At 40.3% G+C, this 17,304-nt stretch overlaps 1 protein-coding gene across 1 annotated transcript in view; it reads left to right on the top strand.

The window, feature by feature from the left end:
• The window catches only part of sgk1 (serum/glucocorticoid regulated kinase 1), a 62,434-nt gene that overhangs the window by 33,032 nt on the left and 12,098 nt on the right, over positions 1-17,304 (top strand). The window contains exons 5-6 of the mRNA XM_034699867.1: positions 2,949-3,164; positions 10,900-10,963. Of these exons, the coding sequence (XP_034555758.1) occupies positions 2,949-3,164; positions 10,900-10,963 (280 nt within the window). The remainder of the gene's footprint in view (positions 1-2,948; positions 3,165-10,899; positions 10,964-17,304) is intronic.

Genomic DNA, 17,304 nt, shown 5'->3' with positions numbered 1-17,304 from the left:
ATCAAACTGTAGTGTTGGGCTTCATTATGTAACGTATTATATATCATATTGTATCATGTTATATCAAATTGATCTAAATTGTATTGTAACTTCTCACTTTAAATGAAAGTAAATAGGCTTTTTTGATTTAAAATAAAAAGATATATCATTATGTTTGCTTGGGGCCAAGTTTCCTGTTCCCAGTCTTTGAGCTTTGCTGAGCTGACCCACTACTTTTGTAATCCTACATTTGATAAACTGATATAAGTGATTTTAAACTTCTCTTAGTAATTATTCATTTAACATTTTTATAGTTACAGTGTGATAATGAGATACATATTGTTTCACTTTGGCTGAATAATAATCTCACAGTGTGACTCTACCTATTATAGTACCACTATGGGTAGAACTTGAGTACACTCACCAAAAACACACAAACACAGGTGTTATAGCAGAATGTTATCCTCCTGTGATCAACACTCTCAGTAACTACTCAGACCCTTTCTGTCCATTCAGCACTGAGGTAGAACCATGGTCAAGGGGGCAACTATTAACACTGGGAAAGTTAATTTTTTTTGCCAAGTTGCGAGTTTTGGACACACACACACACACACACACACACTGGCAGGTTGTGGTGATGTAGAGGCCAGCAGAGCAGCAGCGGCTGATAGAGGCCTTGATAAGACTCATTTGAAATGGCTGCAGTCTCTGAACCTGTGCGCTTTGTGTGCCAAGGAAACCATTTACTTTACGTAACAGCCATTCTGGGTCACTGACACATCCATCTGTGCAATTTAGCTTCCTCTAGAGCTATGTGCACCTTGACCTCAGCTTCCATTGTCACACGTACCTCTTCCCCCTTTCTCTCCAACACCTTCTTCCCTCTGTGTCTCTCTGTGTGTTAGGAGTTTTGTGGGGTTTTTTTTTTACATGTTATGTATTCAGTCCATGTTGTAAATCACTTGTTAAACAATGATCAAGAAGGGGAAAAGGCAGGAGTGGTTATCACTGTGCAGCTGCCACTTGAGAGGAGATAAGGCTGACTCTAAATAACTCAAGGCCTCCTCAGCCTTCAAATGTGACCCAAAAATATTTGCTTAGTCTCAGGAATGTGCGATTCTACCTGCTGAGGTGTAATTATTAAGTTTGATTGCTGTCACTTTCAGTTTGGATATATCTTTATGTTTTTATCAACAACAATAACTGGTTGATTTTGTCTATCTTTCTAATAAATGCTTATAATGAATGTATTTAGTTGTTTCCCCCTCTAAATTGTGTGCTTTGATAAGTGAAACCTTGCTAAAGGACTTTCTACATAGTAAAATGTCTAAACAAAAGCAGTCCTAAAAGTATACATCCGTTTGAAGCACAAGTCACCTGTGAGCTCTGGCATCCTGGAACCACCCCCTCCTCGCTAGCCCTCAGAAGCCTGTTTTGGACAGGACTCATCCCCTCCAGGTTAGACTTTACACTCTACCTTCTCTTCTTGCATAAGAAAGGAGAAGAAAGAAAAAAAAGAAGAGTCCTTCTAGGAAAAGGAAAGGCACAGCCAGGCCAAGAACTTTGTTTATGCTGGAGCTATTCTTCACTAGGTTAGGCTGTATACTCTACCTCCCCCAATTCCCTCACTCCAATGAGAGAAGAGAGAGAGACAAGAAGAGCCCAGCTATGCTAGAAAGTGGACAGGCTGTATGCTCTACCTTCCACTCATCCCCTAATTGCATGAGAAAGAGAAGAAACACAAATAGAAAGCAAGAGAAGAGTCCTGCTAGAAAAGGGGAAGACAGAACCAGGGGGAGAAGATCTTTCATGCTACAGCTAACCCCTGCAAGGTTAGGCTGTATGCCCTACCTCCCTCTCTTCCCCTGACTGCATGAGAGAGGAGAAGAAAAAACAGAGAAAGTAAGAGAATAATCTTGCCAGAAAAAGACAGGTAAGGCAGAGCCAGGGAAAGAAGATCGATTGGGCTGGAGCTTGCGCCTGCTATGTTACGCTGTATGCTCTACCTCCCCTGACTCCCTCACTAAATTGAGGGAAGAGAGTAGAAAGAAGGTGAAGAGTCTGTAGAGCTATGCTAGAAAGAGGGCAGGGAAAGCAGAGCCATGGTGAGAAGCATGTTTGTGCTAGAACCTACTTCTGCCAGGTCTGACTGAATGCTCTACCTCCCCTTATTACCCTGCTCTATTAAAAGAAGGGAAAACAGAAGAGAGAGATATCAGAGAGATGAGTAAGCAGAGCTACGATAGGAAGAGGACAGAGAAGCTGTAACCTAGCTGGCCCCCGCTAGGTTAGACTGTACGCTCTACTTCCCCCGATCTGGATGCATGAGGGAGGAGAGCAGAGAAAAGAGAGGGGGCAAAGAGAAGAGTAGTTAGGGAATATAAAGAGGACAGGAAAGACTAGATAGACACTTGTTTGTGCAGGAACTTACCCCTGCTAGGTTTTGCTGTATGCCCTACTCTAATGGAGGAAGAGACAAGAGAAGAGAGAGAAACTGAGTAAAGAGTGTGTAGAGAGACGCCCAAAAGTGCATGTTTGTGCGGTCTAACCCCTGCAAGGTTAGACTGTATGCTCTACCTAACTCTCCTCCACAAACTGCATGAGGGAAGAGAAGTAACAAAAGAGAGAAAACAAAGAGAATTCAAATAATAAAGGAGAAACATGGTGAAATTGGACATTAAGACTTCAAAAACTGAAACCAGATCCTGATAGCTTTGATTGTTTCAGTAAGTGGTCAGCATTAATGATGGGTATTTACTCTGCGATATGTTGGACTTTCTGAGTGTGTCACTTTATCCCTTCTAAACTGCAACAGTCACTGTGGCTTTGGGCTGAAAGTGACTCTTTGTGCAGGCTATCATTACGTGATTAAGCGAATAACAACTTGTTTGTCGGTTTTATTGCTGCAGATGAGCGTCTGACTACTTCTCAAAGAGGCTCATACATTTATGTCATGTTCTCACCTACAGGTCAGGAAGTGGAGGATGCTGGCTCGCCATCACGGCGACAGCTCAGCCAAGCAGAAAGAGGCCGAGTCAGACGTTCACCTGGGCGGGTGTCAGTCCTGGGGGATCCACGCCTCGCCCTTCATGGCCAGCCCGGTCATGCTGGAGTGCTCCATCTGCAGTGGGCCCTACATCAGCTACACCCTGGAGGACACCTGGCAGCCACGACAGCGCACACAGGCAAGCTCACTCTACTTACGGACCATTAAATTACAAACATCAATTTGTTCACTGGACCTCACAAGAGGGGGGTTTGAGGTGTCCTTAAAAGGGAAATCGAAGAAAATCCCCAGAGACACGTTGGACTGTTAATGTCTGTGCTGTGAGTTTTGAACTGATCATAAAGGAGACTAAATTTAACACTGATGCCTTTGTATGGCCTACAAAAGCAAACAAGACCATCAGAAGGAAGACTGAGTATTTCCATGATGTCATTTTAATGCCGCAACAGATGACATCAGCTCAGATTCCAACAAATCAAGTTATATCATGCAGATCAAACGAGCCTCAGATTACATTTCCTCCTCTGTGTGTCACAGTGAGCACGTAAGTTAATTAAAATAAAGAAGGAAGAGGTTTTTGGATGACAGTAAAACACAAACATACAGGTCTACAGGGAAATCCAACATTAGAACAAAGCTAATAATTCTCAGATGTAAGATGTTTTTGTTCAAGTATGAGAAACGCAGGCCTTTAAAGCCCCAGTGGGGAGTTTTTGGCTGGTTATGAAACAAGCTAAAATTAATTATGATGCTTTTTTAATAACCTTTACAATCAAACGAGACCATCAAGGACAAATTTACTTTTTCCATGTTGTAATTTTAAATTCAAGCAGCATTGAGAGGGTAGGAGTCAGACTAGATGTTTCTTTTTTTTGTAAATATTGACATTGAGCGACACATTTGACTATTAAAGGAAGCAGGTTGAGACACCTCTGTCAGAAAACATATGATGTATTTATTCAGTATAAGATTTGCAAAGGGATAAGATGTATCACTTTGTCCATAGGGGGCGCCAAAATCAACACAAACACAAAGTTCCTCACAGGAGCTTTAATAAAGTTTTATGTATCCGTACTTTACTTTGATACCTTTATTCAATTTTGTTATCTTCTCCAATGATACAGTTTGTATGCAGCATAAGTTTTCATGCCTTTTACACCTTTAGCTTGGCTGCAGATTATTTGACCCTGCTCACTGCAGTAAAAGTTCTGGCTGACACACCACTATCACCCTCTAGTCCTGGTTATTTGTATCCAACGTAACAGGACTCAACTTTGCAGCATTACTGGTCATTGTTATAAAGTAGATTCAAAGTGTAAAAACACTTTTTCATTTCTTAATGAGATACAACCAGCATGAAGGAAGACTATCTCTAAGGGTCATTTTTTAAAGTTATGTCTGAAACGGCTGCTGTGTGGTAGGTGTCAAATGACAAATTGCTGTAGCTCACCTTAAAGCTTCTGTGAGGAGTTTTAAACTGTTTTTAAAACATACTGAAATTCAAACAGCTACCTCTTGATGGGCTACACAAAAATAAAACCGTTATTGACAAGATATATTGTTTATTTTGTTGACTTAATGTTTGAAATTGCTGCTGCAGGGTAGGTGAGAAATCAAGTGGTGAATTATGTGCTACCAAAACAGTCTTTGTTTATTTTCCACAACAACATTTCTTGATGAGGGTTAGATTTCACTGTTAAAAGAAAGCACCCAGAACTATTTCCTTAAAAAAAAACTTAGTACAAAAAAACAGGAATAAACCAGTAAGAGGATAAGAGATACTGGTTTGTCCACAGGGGGCGCCAAAATCAACAAAAGCCAAAAGTTCCACACAGGAGCTTTAAACAACCTATTTTAAAATTTCCTCTGCATACAAGTGTGACACATTTGAATTTCCAACAACAAAAAAAAACAGGATTAGCATTACTTCCACATGTACAAGACAAAATCAGATCAGAAATCAAATGTATTTCTTTGACCACAGGGGGCGCCAAAATCAACACAAACCAAAAGTTCCTCACAGGAGCTTTAAGGTTGTTGTTCACCCACGGCCTGATTATGGTTTGAACATTTAATAATTACTGAGGCAGATGTGTTACAAGCTGTTGCAGTAGTACAAGGTAATGTTTAATGTTTCTGTGCTTTGTACCTTTTTTACACTTCAACAAAACGCAGCTGCCCAAAACCAGTCTGAGAAAGTTCCTGTATTGCAACATGAGAAATCATTAACAGTTTGTCATCTTGACTCAAGTGCTTTGTTTCATAATGTAACAAACCTTACATTAAGAGTAAAGGATAGTGAAAGGAATCAAAAAAAAAGTATGATTATGTTTGTTGTCAGTATGTGGACTTTCAGTACAGGGACAGGTTTTCAATATAAAGCAGACAAGACATAGGGTCTAGTTTAAGACTGTATTTCACTGTGAAAAGTTTTACCTCATGACTCACACTCGAGTCATCAGAGCCTGTACCTCTCCTTGACCCTTACACACACAAAAAAGTAGTCCTCCCTCTCTCCTTTCACAGCCCAAACTTTCAGTCTTCTTTGAAGCATAAATCCGACATCAAATATTTATGAACAGAAAGCCTTGATTCGCTGTCACTATGGATACAACTCCATCAAATCTCTCTCAGAGGAAAGAGAAAGGGGCAAACATGCTGATGTAAAAGAGGGTATCATCAGCATGCAGTGTGTATCTGTGTACTGCATGTGTGAGAGCAAAAAAAGAGAGGAAAAGGATGAATATTTGAGGCGGCTGTCAGGTATTTTAAGACATATGTGGTGAAGACAAGCATGATAGGCAGAATGTTGAAAGCGGTGCCTCCGAATGAATAAACAAACTGATGAGATTGAACTGACTCACACACACACACACACACACATTACACACACGTCTCAGCTTGTCTTGGAAAAACACCCATGGGAGAACACTGAGAGCTGTGATAAGTTTTCAGAGCAGCAGAGCAGAATAGCAAACTAGGCTAAGAGTGTATTTATCAGGAACACTTTGAAGAGACGATGACTGACAGCCGCGTCACCAAAAAACTTGTATCTGACACGACGAGGACGTCCTGAGATTCAAAGGCAGCCGGGTCCTGTGACAGCAGCAGATTGAAGAGTTACTGTATGAGGAAAGCAAAAAGTAGGACAGACTTAAGTAGATGCTATTAAGACATTTGAGTGAGTGAGACTCTGTGCATACTTCAGAGTGTTGTTGAGGCAGCCATCACACCACTTAAAGGGTAGTGTGCCAAGTGCTTAAACCTGATGGGTCAAATTAAAGATCACACCCAAACAAACACGCTAAACTTTATGTGTCTACTTGACCTAATACAATTTAATAATCACAGTTTCATTCAATTACACTTATCTGTTAAGAACTACAGTCATGCAATGAAATGCATGTTGCTTTGACAACCTGCAGATGCACACGTTAGAGAATAATGCAAAATTAAATGGGCTTGCTGATGGCAAGTAAAGCGCTAAAAGAGCGTCCACTTACAACAGCATTAGTGTTTGGGATGGAGTTTGTTCTCCAGTCACTTTCCCAACAAACGGTCCGAGCTAACCAGAATCCTTATGGCTAATACACTTACTATGGCGAGTACCTTAAACAACCCCACTTCGAGGAAACTGGACTATCCCTTTAAACTCAATGCTACAATTTTATTAGAGCAGAGGTTTCCCACCACTTCAGCTCTGGACTCCTGTGATTTAAGGCAGTCTCACCCTGGAAACGCGGCCTCATTAAAACACATCATGTGGGGATCCAACTGAAAGTGGGGCAAGAACAAGTCTGGGTCAGAACCAGTCGTCTTAGAAATGCTGATTTAGAGGCGTGCTTTTAAAAAACGTGACCTCCCCCGCAGTCACTGCACTCCTTTCATGAGCTGAGGAAGGTGGCCTAGATCCGTTGTTGCCAAACTCTGTGGTATTATCCACTTACACAAAGCAACGTATTTACTTTTACGTAGCACTTCAACCAAAGAGTGGTTTCCCCATTTTAACATAAATATGAAAGAAGAAAATCTACATGGTTTTGTTTGCTGCTTTCCTGTTTCGTAGAAAAAAAAACATGGACATGAAATGCCTCGTGATCTGCAGGTTGACCTAGAACGTGACATGTTCAGCCAATTGTTTTTTAATTCATCTAACAGAGATGTGTTTATTTGATGTTCAGCCTCAGGGCTGGGCAGTTAAAAGAGGAAGAGCGCCCATTATTATCATACGGAATTGAAACAATTTAAAACTAGATCTACAGGGTTGTACGCAGCCACAGACGTGAGTTTCCTAAGACGTCAGGTCCTTCGTGTGGTTATCATTTTAATAACCTGGAACCCAATCCAGGATATGACTCTCTCTTAAATATGTCACGTGCTGCTAGAGTAGGTGATTTATGCAGGTTAGATTACAGCTTGGTATCTGTTTGGTTTTATTTTTCTATTATTACTGATATCTCTGCTGCAGCGTGGGCTTAAAAACTCTTTGCACGAGGAAAATGTAACATCCTCTTACAAATGTATGCTCTATGTTCTTTTATTTGCATGTTTGCAAGTACAACCCAAACTCCCAAAAAGTTGGGACGCTGTGTTGTATGTTGATAGAAACTGATTTCTAAAGTCCTTTCTGCATTTACAGGAGGAGTTTCATCTTCCTCATAAACACTTTTATGGTTACCTTCAAATGAGGAGATACTTGAACTCGACCTCATATTATAAAAGTGTAATAAAACTTAATTTCCTTGACAACCTTATTACGAAAGCAGCAACACTCAATAAGAAAGTAACAACTCATATATATGAACAGCTGCTAGTGAACAATAAAACTGTTATTGATATTACACTTAACTGGGAAAAGGACTTTGGTGTTCACCTTGAGGACCAGACGTGGAGTGAAGTTTCTTTACAGTGCCAAAAGAATTACTCGTTCATTTAAAGGTTACATTTTATGCTCTTTTTCATAATATATTGGTCTAAGAGGTCTCCAAAACATGTCTTTAAAGTTTATTGCTCAAAAAAACACAGAAATCAGATTTTGGCATGCCTGAAAAATCCTCTTTTTCAGCCCTGCTCAGAACAGGTTGTTTTCTGTGTCTGTGCCTTTAAATGAGAATGAGCTCTCTGACCACGCCCCCTCAGGAAGTGGATGTGGCCTCGCCTCTCCAGCACGTTGATCTAATGTTTACATGTTGGCTGAATATACACGGCTGCTCACTGACCCTTGTTACTTCAACCCTCTGAATTTGATCCAGAATCTGATCCTGTTGGAGAGGCGCCTGCAGCAGGACCTTTCTGAACCATTGGTCACAGATTTAGTGTTTCTTGTTGTTTTATTTGTCAGTATGTCAACGTGTGTCTTGGTACACAGCTACGAACATGTAGCTATGTGGCTGTGCTAACTAGCGCTAGCACTTTTCCATGAAAAATAAAAATCATCCACTCGATCTTCAAATCTGCAGACGTGGGGAGTAAATCTGACCTCTGTGTTTATTAAGACAGCCTACAACTAGCATGCCTCCCTCCTTAGCTCCTTGTTAGCACACATTTGTGCAGGTAATGAAAAACAGAGGAGGGGTTGAGTTGTATTTTATACAGTCTATGGGCTGAACAAGCTCCAAGCTCTGACTTCCGTTACAGACCGGATGTCGTTGTGACGTATGAAAAACACTGAAAACTGAAACGGCTCGTTTCAGCACACATTTACAGAAAGGTGGAGAAATCAGAACAGGGGCAGAATGGATTTTTTTTCATTCTCGGGGGGTTTGTAGACATGCCAGGGAAACATACTTCAGGTAGAGAACCATTAAAAAGTCGATTTTGCATATGTCACCTTTAAATCACATGAAACACAATATAAAATAATCAATAAACTACATGTGACTCCTGAAATACAGAGTAAATATGACAATTTATGCAATGCTCTGTGTTGCAAATGTCAGAAATGGGTAGGCACTTATTTTCACTTAATGTGGTTGTGTCCATCGACATTATCATTCTGGTCTTCTGTCCAGACTGAGATGGAGAAATGGATTGGCATCGGAACAGAATTGGACCCAAAGCTGTGTATTCTTGGTATTAGCTCCCTATCTGGTCCAAAGGCTGAACTGCTCAATATTATGTTGTACACTGCCCACCTTTAAATTTTACAAGCCTGGCTTGATGCACATCCACCTACATTGTCAGTATGGTACAACAATTTATTATCTATTGTTCCTTAGAGATTATTCCACGTACTACAAGGAACCCTTGATGACTTTATCAAAAAGTGGTCCCCCCTCAGTGTGCATCTTGGCGACAAGTGGTTATCAATTACCTGCATTGGAAAAGACAGAGAATTATTAAAATTATTATTATTATTTTCTTTTCTCAACTTAAACTAATCATGTAATACTTTAATGTGCTTCATGATTTCATATGAAAAATAAAATGCTATAAAAAAAAAAGAAACTGATTTTGATGGTTTGCAAGTCATTGAAAGCAAATTCTTGTTTCAAAAGATAGTGCAAAGACAAAATATCCAATATTTAGATTTTAAACATATTGTTTTATGGAAAATAAACGCTCATTTTGAATTTGCTGCAAGCATCACGTTTTCAAACAGTTGGGACCTCTTCTTTTAACAACACTCTGTAAACCGAGCAGACCGGTTTCTGGAGTTTTTGTCCCATTCTTGCCTGATATAGAATTTCAGCCACTCAATAATTTAGAGTCTCCTTCGTCGTATTTTTTGTGCCTTAATGCGCCAAATGTTTTCAGTAGGTGAAAAATCAGGACTGCAGACAGGCCAGTGTAGCACCTGGACCCTTCTACTACAGAGCCATGCTGTTGTAATGCATGCAGAATGTACGTTTTACACTGTCTTGCTGAAACATGCAAGGGCTTCCCTGAAAAAGGCATTTGCTGGATGGCAGCACGCATTGCTCCAAAACCTGTACATATTGTTCCGCATTAATGGTGCCTTCCTGGATGTGAAATCTACCTACGTCATGGACACGTGTGCATACCTGTGGAACCACAGATGCTGACTTTAGATCTGTGTGCTGAAAACAAGCCGCGTGGTCCCTCTTTTCTTTAGAGAGGAGGACTTATTGTCCATGATTTCCAAAAAGAATGTCAGATTTTGATTCACCAGACTACAGGACAGTTTTCCACTTCTCCTCAGTCCATCTTGAATGAGCTGGGGCCCAGAAAATTCACTGGTTTAGGTTTCATATATGCTTTCCTCTTTGCATGGTGCAGTTTTAACCAGCATTTGTGGATTCAGTGATGAACTGTGCACACAGACAATTGTTTTTAGATGTGATTTTAAGCCCATGCAGGGAATTCCACCACAGTTTGTTTTTAACGCAGTGCCTCAGGTCCCAAAGATCACAGGCATCAAGCACTTGTAATTGGCCTTGTCCTTTTGAACAGAGATTTCTCCAGATTCTCTGAATCTTTTAATGATACCCTGTACTGTAGATGATGAAATCCACTAATTCTTTGCGGTTTCATGCTGAGGAACATAATTCTGAAATTGCTGAGCCTCTCACAAATGGAAAGAGAGACTCAGCCTCTGTGGAATGTCCTTTTTTTATACCCAGTCATGTGACTAACCTGTTGATAATTAACCTCATTAGTTGGGAGGTGTTCCTCAAGGTGTGATTTTTGGCATCACACAATTCTTTCAGTGTTTTGTTTTCTCTGTCCTAATTTGTTTTGAAACATGTTGCTAGCATCAAACTTAAAATAAGCATATATCTTTAATATCACATTTTCTGTTTAACCTTTTTACGCTGTTTAGAATCAAATCAAGGGTTCAAATGATTTGCAAACCATCTTAATCTATTTTGTAAACATTTCACACATCATTCCTACTCCTATGGAACTTCAACTGTATGTTTTTAATTAAATAATGCTGTATTTCTCCTCAGGCGATGGACCTGTACTACCACAATGACTCAGACCCAGACACCTACTGTTGCCCTGGAGACAACAGTAAGTAAACCGGCCACTAAGCCCCTTTTCTGTATTCCTCCACTTCCTCCTGACAGTGCACCTTTCATATGCTGGCTTTCAGCCCCTGTTATGTTGTTCTACATCACCCCTCTCCATCAGACCCGGGTCATTTCTCTTTACCATCTGCTTTCTTTTTTTTCCATCTGTCCAAGTTTGTTTTCTACCACTCGCTCCCTGTCTATAGTTCTCTTGCTTGTTGTTGCTTTTCTGCTCGAGTCTGATGCATGCAGGAGCAAGAATGATTCAGCCTGCACACACACGCACACACACTTGGTAACCCCTGCCGTACTTTACCACTTGGCCCACTAATCCAGCCTCTAAGCCAGCAGGATAATAATCATTGTTCATAAACCAAGATTACTGTTTGCAGTTTTCTGGAAACCAGCTTTGAAAGCAAAACAGTAGTTACTGACACGAACTCAGCGCTGATCATCGCACACACACACGCACACACACACATACTCTGTGACCTCTGGGGCATCTGTTTACAGCCTCTTACACTGGCTGCAGCAGAAATATGTGAGTGTGTATCTGGGTTAGTTTCCAACCTCACATGTATGTCACTGGGTTAGAGTCCAGTATTTCACTGGTTTATAGCCAAGATAATTTTAATTCCCATCATGCCTCATGTCGCTGCCACAAATTAAAGTCAGATCCAAAGTACAGAAGATCTATGTGTGCGTGTCACATTTTGGCACAAAGTTTATCTGCTTGGTGTTTTTATTGGTACCTTTAAATCTGCTGCTGATCCTTCCATCGCCAAAATGGGAGCTCCTTTTGGAAACATGATCTTAATCTTTGGATCATATTTAGAAGATTAAAAATTACTACGACACACATTTGTTCACCTACATTGATTTTTATACCATCATATTTAACACAGATTGCTTTTCCACAAAGGAATCATGGATCATAACAATATGAATACATTTTTATTACTTAAAATGAATATTACTGCCACATATTCTTGTTACTTATTGTGTAACTGGATTATAATTAAGAGTGTGAGCACTTCTTAACTGTTACAGATAGCCTAGGTGTAGCTATTTGTGTTGTTTTTAACACTACTTCAATGAGGAGCGACTTTATTATGAGTGAACAGTTATTAATCTGACGAGATTGGAAGATATGAGAAGTGTGCAATGTCTGATTATTAGACTTCATGGTGTTGTCTTTATGTAATCGAAGAGGTAAGTGAAGCTGAGAGCAGGGTAGGAGGATGGGGTCTAGACACTGGTGTTGGTGAGCTGGATGCAAGATGAGCTGAACAACTAGAGCTGGATTCTGATGAGATGGATTGGAGGTGACCAGGGTGGAAGAGGGGTTGCAATGCTTGACTTTAAACTTCTGGCAGCAGCAGAATGATTGGTTGATAGAGGTTGAAGATAAATCTGGTTGGTTTAATACTTGAAAGTGAACAATAGGAGACAGAAGAAAGAGAGATAGGAGAGGGACTGACATGAATGAATGATGACTTAAGAATGAATTAATGAGTACAAAACAGTCCTGCTTGAACCTACACTGAGCTTTGAGCTTCATTTAGTGGGACAATCTATTAGAATGCATAATATTTTACAAGTTGGCCATATGCTTTGTATGCAAAGCATCTATCTACTAAAGGAGCATGAAATAGGGCACAGATTTAGCCTAATGGTTAGGTTATACACCCATAAAGCGGGTGGCCTGGGCTTGATTCCAGCCTGTGGACCCCCTTCCTGGATGTCATTACCCCACTGTCTCCAGGTTTCTTGACCTATCCACTGTCCTGAGCATGAAACAGAAAAGTGTCTCCTATTTGAATTTAAGTGTATATCTGGACTTGATATTCGTCCAGCATGAGAAAAATAAGGATGGTGTGATTTTAATTTAGCAAAAATGATTTGTAGTGCAAGAAATAAGCAGCTAATAGAGCATAGTAGCTATTACCAAATACTGCTCTTCACATCTTTTGCACAATACCTGTGTTTGCAAATCCAGAAACAAATCCAAAGAGCTCTTTTAAATAACCACTGTGTGCCACATTTAATCTGAGGGTAGTAGATAGCTAGCTTTAGCTTCAGTTGTCTGCAAAAGCATGTCCATTTAACTCAGGAGTCTATCCAACTGTTAAACCGTACTCATGCTGAGTGAGGAATTACAGGTTTTTCAGGTTCCACTGCAATAAGTTCAGACTTAAGCCATCTGTTAATCCTGATGCTGATATTGCGATTGTGATGAATTTGCAATGTATTTTGAAGCTTTAACAGATAGACTTCTCAACATCACTACTGCAGTAGCAACGCTTGGTGGCAGATCTGAATGTACCTGTTCCCTTCTCTAACCAGGGGTGTATCCTGGATGGTGTGACATGGACCCCTTAAAATTTGATCCACTGCTCACCGACTTTCCTACACCATGATTGGCTATTTGCCTTGTCAGAGGGACTTCCCATAGGAAAAGAAATCTAGAGAGGAGATCTCAAAAGGGTTTCATTTATGTCTCCTAGACAACAATGAGATCTGTTTGAAAGCAAAATGAGACTATAGCTTATGTCTCCTGTTTCTCATTCTTGCCTCCAGAAAAAAAGTTGTAAAAAGTCTCAGCTTAGTCTCCCTTTCAGTTCAAAAGGAGATCTGGTCAGAATCTGAAATGATTCTCAGGTATTTCTCAAGTGTTGTGACTCCTTTTGAGCTCAGGTGGAGAAATCAGGGAGCTCTCTCAACTATCTCAATCTAACCTCATCCATTTGTTTTTGTCAGACTCAGTTTTTGTCTCAAGTTGAGCTCAGATGGAGCAAAGAAAGAGCCTGTGCTCATCTTTTCATGAACATTTATAGTGCCCTGCAAAATTAAGATTTCAATGTAATTGTCCACAAACTTACAATCCTCATTAAAACATTTGAACCACTTCAAGATCAGCTATTTAGATGTAAAATGATCTCTTCTTTGACTTCACACTATGGTCCTTCCTTTACAAGTCTGTTTGGAACAAAACCACTTCACAAAGATTTAGTGGATTTGAGAGAAATTACAAAAGATAGAGATTTCATACTAGGTATGACCGACCATTTATTTAAAATATGGGCCGCAAAAAGGTCTGACCAGATTTATCCAGATTGTTACAATTCAAGAGATTGATTGGCAGAAGCGCTGGTGGCCTAGTGGTCTAAGCAGCTCACATACAGAGGCTACAGTCCTCGTCGCAGGGGTTGCCGGTTCGATTCCTGGCCGGTCAACCATTTCCTCACTACTCCCCACATTTCCTGTCTCTCTTCAGCTGTCCTGTCAAATAAAGGCAAAAAGGCCAAAAATATATTTTAAAAAAAGAGAAGAAAATGAGCCATTAATGAGATCTCTCATTTAAGTCTCAAATAAGACTCATATCATGGTCTCAACTATTTCTCCTAGTGAATTTTATGAGAAACTAATGAGAGCAATTTGAAACTTAAATGAGGCTGAAGTGAGAATCTCAATTTGGTCTCCGGAGACTTAGAAGAGAAAGCCTTGAGCAGGGACATTTTCCTCTGGGTTATGCTAAGAGAGTTATACAAGAGGTAATCATCAACATAGAGTAGTATGTCTCATGTTTTCTTTTCTGTCATATGATTGGTGGAGACAGCAATGGTGAATAAAGGCTATTTATTAATTGGTCAGTGTGTGCACAAACATTATGCCACCCCTGCATGAGTCAGTGTCCAGGTCAGGCCACCCAGGTCAAAAAGCTCTGGACACACCTCTGTCCCCAACAAAGAAAGAAGAAGCATGCTCTAAATACACCTAGATATTTCTCTGTGGGTGAAATCATCCTGTTAATTGCGGTCCTAACACAGAAAAATCTGAGTAATTAGCCGAGGTGGTGACAAGCTGCTTCTCTGGCCTCCGCTGTGGAACTGCTTCACCTTGTTGTTCCCAGTTCAGCAATTACTGGCTTTAGGTTGAAGTTTGTCACATACCATGACTCATTGACACGTATGGAGTGAATACAGAGAAAGCAGCAAAGCAACTAACAATAATTACACTCCTAGACGAGTCCTGACATTCTACTTTCACAGAGGAACAAATGTCTGCTCTTTCACTCCTCTCAGAAAATGAGATCTTATGTAACTCAGAACTTCTGCAGATTAAACCCGTTATTAAAACAGATTTATACATCCCTCGCTGACTTTACGGTGCTCTGATTCCTCGGATGACTACATGTTTATGTAACAAGGCCTGAGCGTGTTTTCATGTGTCTGCGCTCATATTTAACTCTTTTATGCTGAACTGACCCATATTTTATTAAAAGTGAAGTCCTCTCTTGTTTACCCTTTTCTGCCTCCATTCATGACTCAAAGCTCACCTGTGTCAACCTGTCCTTCACAGGCAAACATACACACCTTCACACAGACACGCACTAATACACTAATACAACACAAACACAGTACATGAACTTTAGAAGCCATTCAGGCACTCCCAAAGCACAGACTTTTTGACAGTTGGAACGTCTGAACATGTTTGTTGTTATTCTCTGGAGATTTAAAGGAGAGCTCAGAGTACAGGCAGTTATGTTCAAAGAAAGGACATCTGATGATATAATGTGCTGCTCCCTAAAAATCCACTTTACCTCCAAAGCCAAGACCGCATGTTGTGGGACGCTTAATCACAGTCCCACTGCACATTTCACTGGGTACATTTGTTGTGTGTCATTCCTTCTTTTCCTCTTACTTCCTATCATTTTTCTACCATGACTATCTTTAACAGCAAGATAGGATACGAAAGCATCCACTTATCCATTTCTGGTGAGTCTCAGTTTCACTGTAAATAGTAAGTTACACAGAGACTTTACCCTGGCCTACTTAATTTGCAATGAATTGGTCTTAAGCTTGCTGAAATAACAACCTCATGATGACAGTTTGTGAAAGGTAAAAATGCAAACTGTGTCAGGTCTGTCAGTAAGACATGAGTCTGGTCCTGCTGGAGGTTTCTGCCTGTTAAAGGAAGTTTGTCTTTGCCACTGTAACTTGCTAAATGCTGCAAAGTGCTCTGCTCATGGTGGATTAAGATGAGATCAGACTGAGTCCTGCCTGTAAGATGGGACTGGATCTTATCCTGTCTTGATGTTGGGTCTTTGTTAATAATAGAACATAGAGTACGGTCTAGACCTGCTCTGTTTGTAAAGAGTCTTGAGATAACGTTTGTTGTGATTTGGTGCTATATAAAGATTGATTCAAAAGGAGAAGAGAATAATTTTAAAATGCTTGTGTCTTGAATCAATGTTGAACTAATCATCTCTAATGTATTCCAGGGAATCTAAATACTGATTAACATTAAGTTAACAGCATGCAGACAGGTGTTGAAAGAGAATGAATCAACTTCAAATTACCACTGGTGGAGGTAGGGATGTCATAACAGGGTTTCACGTTTCACCTGCTTTTGCTTGGTTTAATTTTTTTAAGTTCATATTTTTGTGCATTTTTGCATTTAATGGATAGGACAGCTGAAGAGAGACAGGGAACGTGGGGAGCAGAAAGAGGGGGAAGACATGCAGCAAATGGTGGAGGCCGGGAGTCGAACGCTTAGACCGCTAGGCCAATGGCACCCTGCTTTTGTGTGGTTTCACCTGAATCCAGACCCACTTAGTTCCCCCTATAGGCCTGGAGCAGCTCTGTTGTAAAGACTGGTTACACATCTTTTTTCCTTGTGCATTTGTATTGTGGATGTGTTTGCTTCTGACTTTGCATCACTGATGTACTCATCACATTTTGTATTTAATGCATTTTTTGTGGCTTTCTGTAGCCTGTTTTTTCTACCAGCACACGATTTTCAGTTGTTGTATTTTTGGGGATATTTTGGCGCATATGGCCAAAATGAAATACATGCTTCCACTCATGGCATTCAGAACTCATCCCACTCATTAACAGTTACTTGAAAGAGCATTTCAGTGTTTATTATAAAGAATACAGAGAAAAAGCTCCTAACCAGTGTAGAGTTTTGACATGTGGCTCCAAAGAACATATCATACAGTTCAGTTCCTTATTCTGCCATGTTACACTGACCTGCTGTCCTCTGATTGAAGGTTATGTTGGCAATTAATTAGAATTAGATAATTGGTTCCGAACCCTCAGACACTGTCTCCGTTTTCCTTTTAATGAGTACCAATTAGGAAGATGATTTCCAGGAAATGTCCTGTTATATATTAGTTCATATCAGGGGGAACATTATGAAACCTTCAAAATAAAGTGTTCACTCATGAACCAACACACGACCAGATGACTGTCTCACACAAGCTCAGAGAAGTCTCAACTATCCCTTTGGATGATTGGCACAAGTAGGCTGCACACACACACACACACACACACACAC

Source organism: Notolabrus celidotus, chromosome 13 (assembly GCF_009762535.1).
Source record: "Notolabrus celidotus isolate fNotCel1 chromosome 13, fNotCel1.pri, whole genome shotgun sequence".
NCBI lineage: Eukaryota > Metazoa > Chordata > Actinopteri > Labriformes > Labridae > Notolabrus > Notolabrus celidotus.
This window is presented reverse-complemented; position numbering and strand designations above follow the sequence as displayed.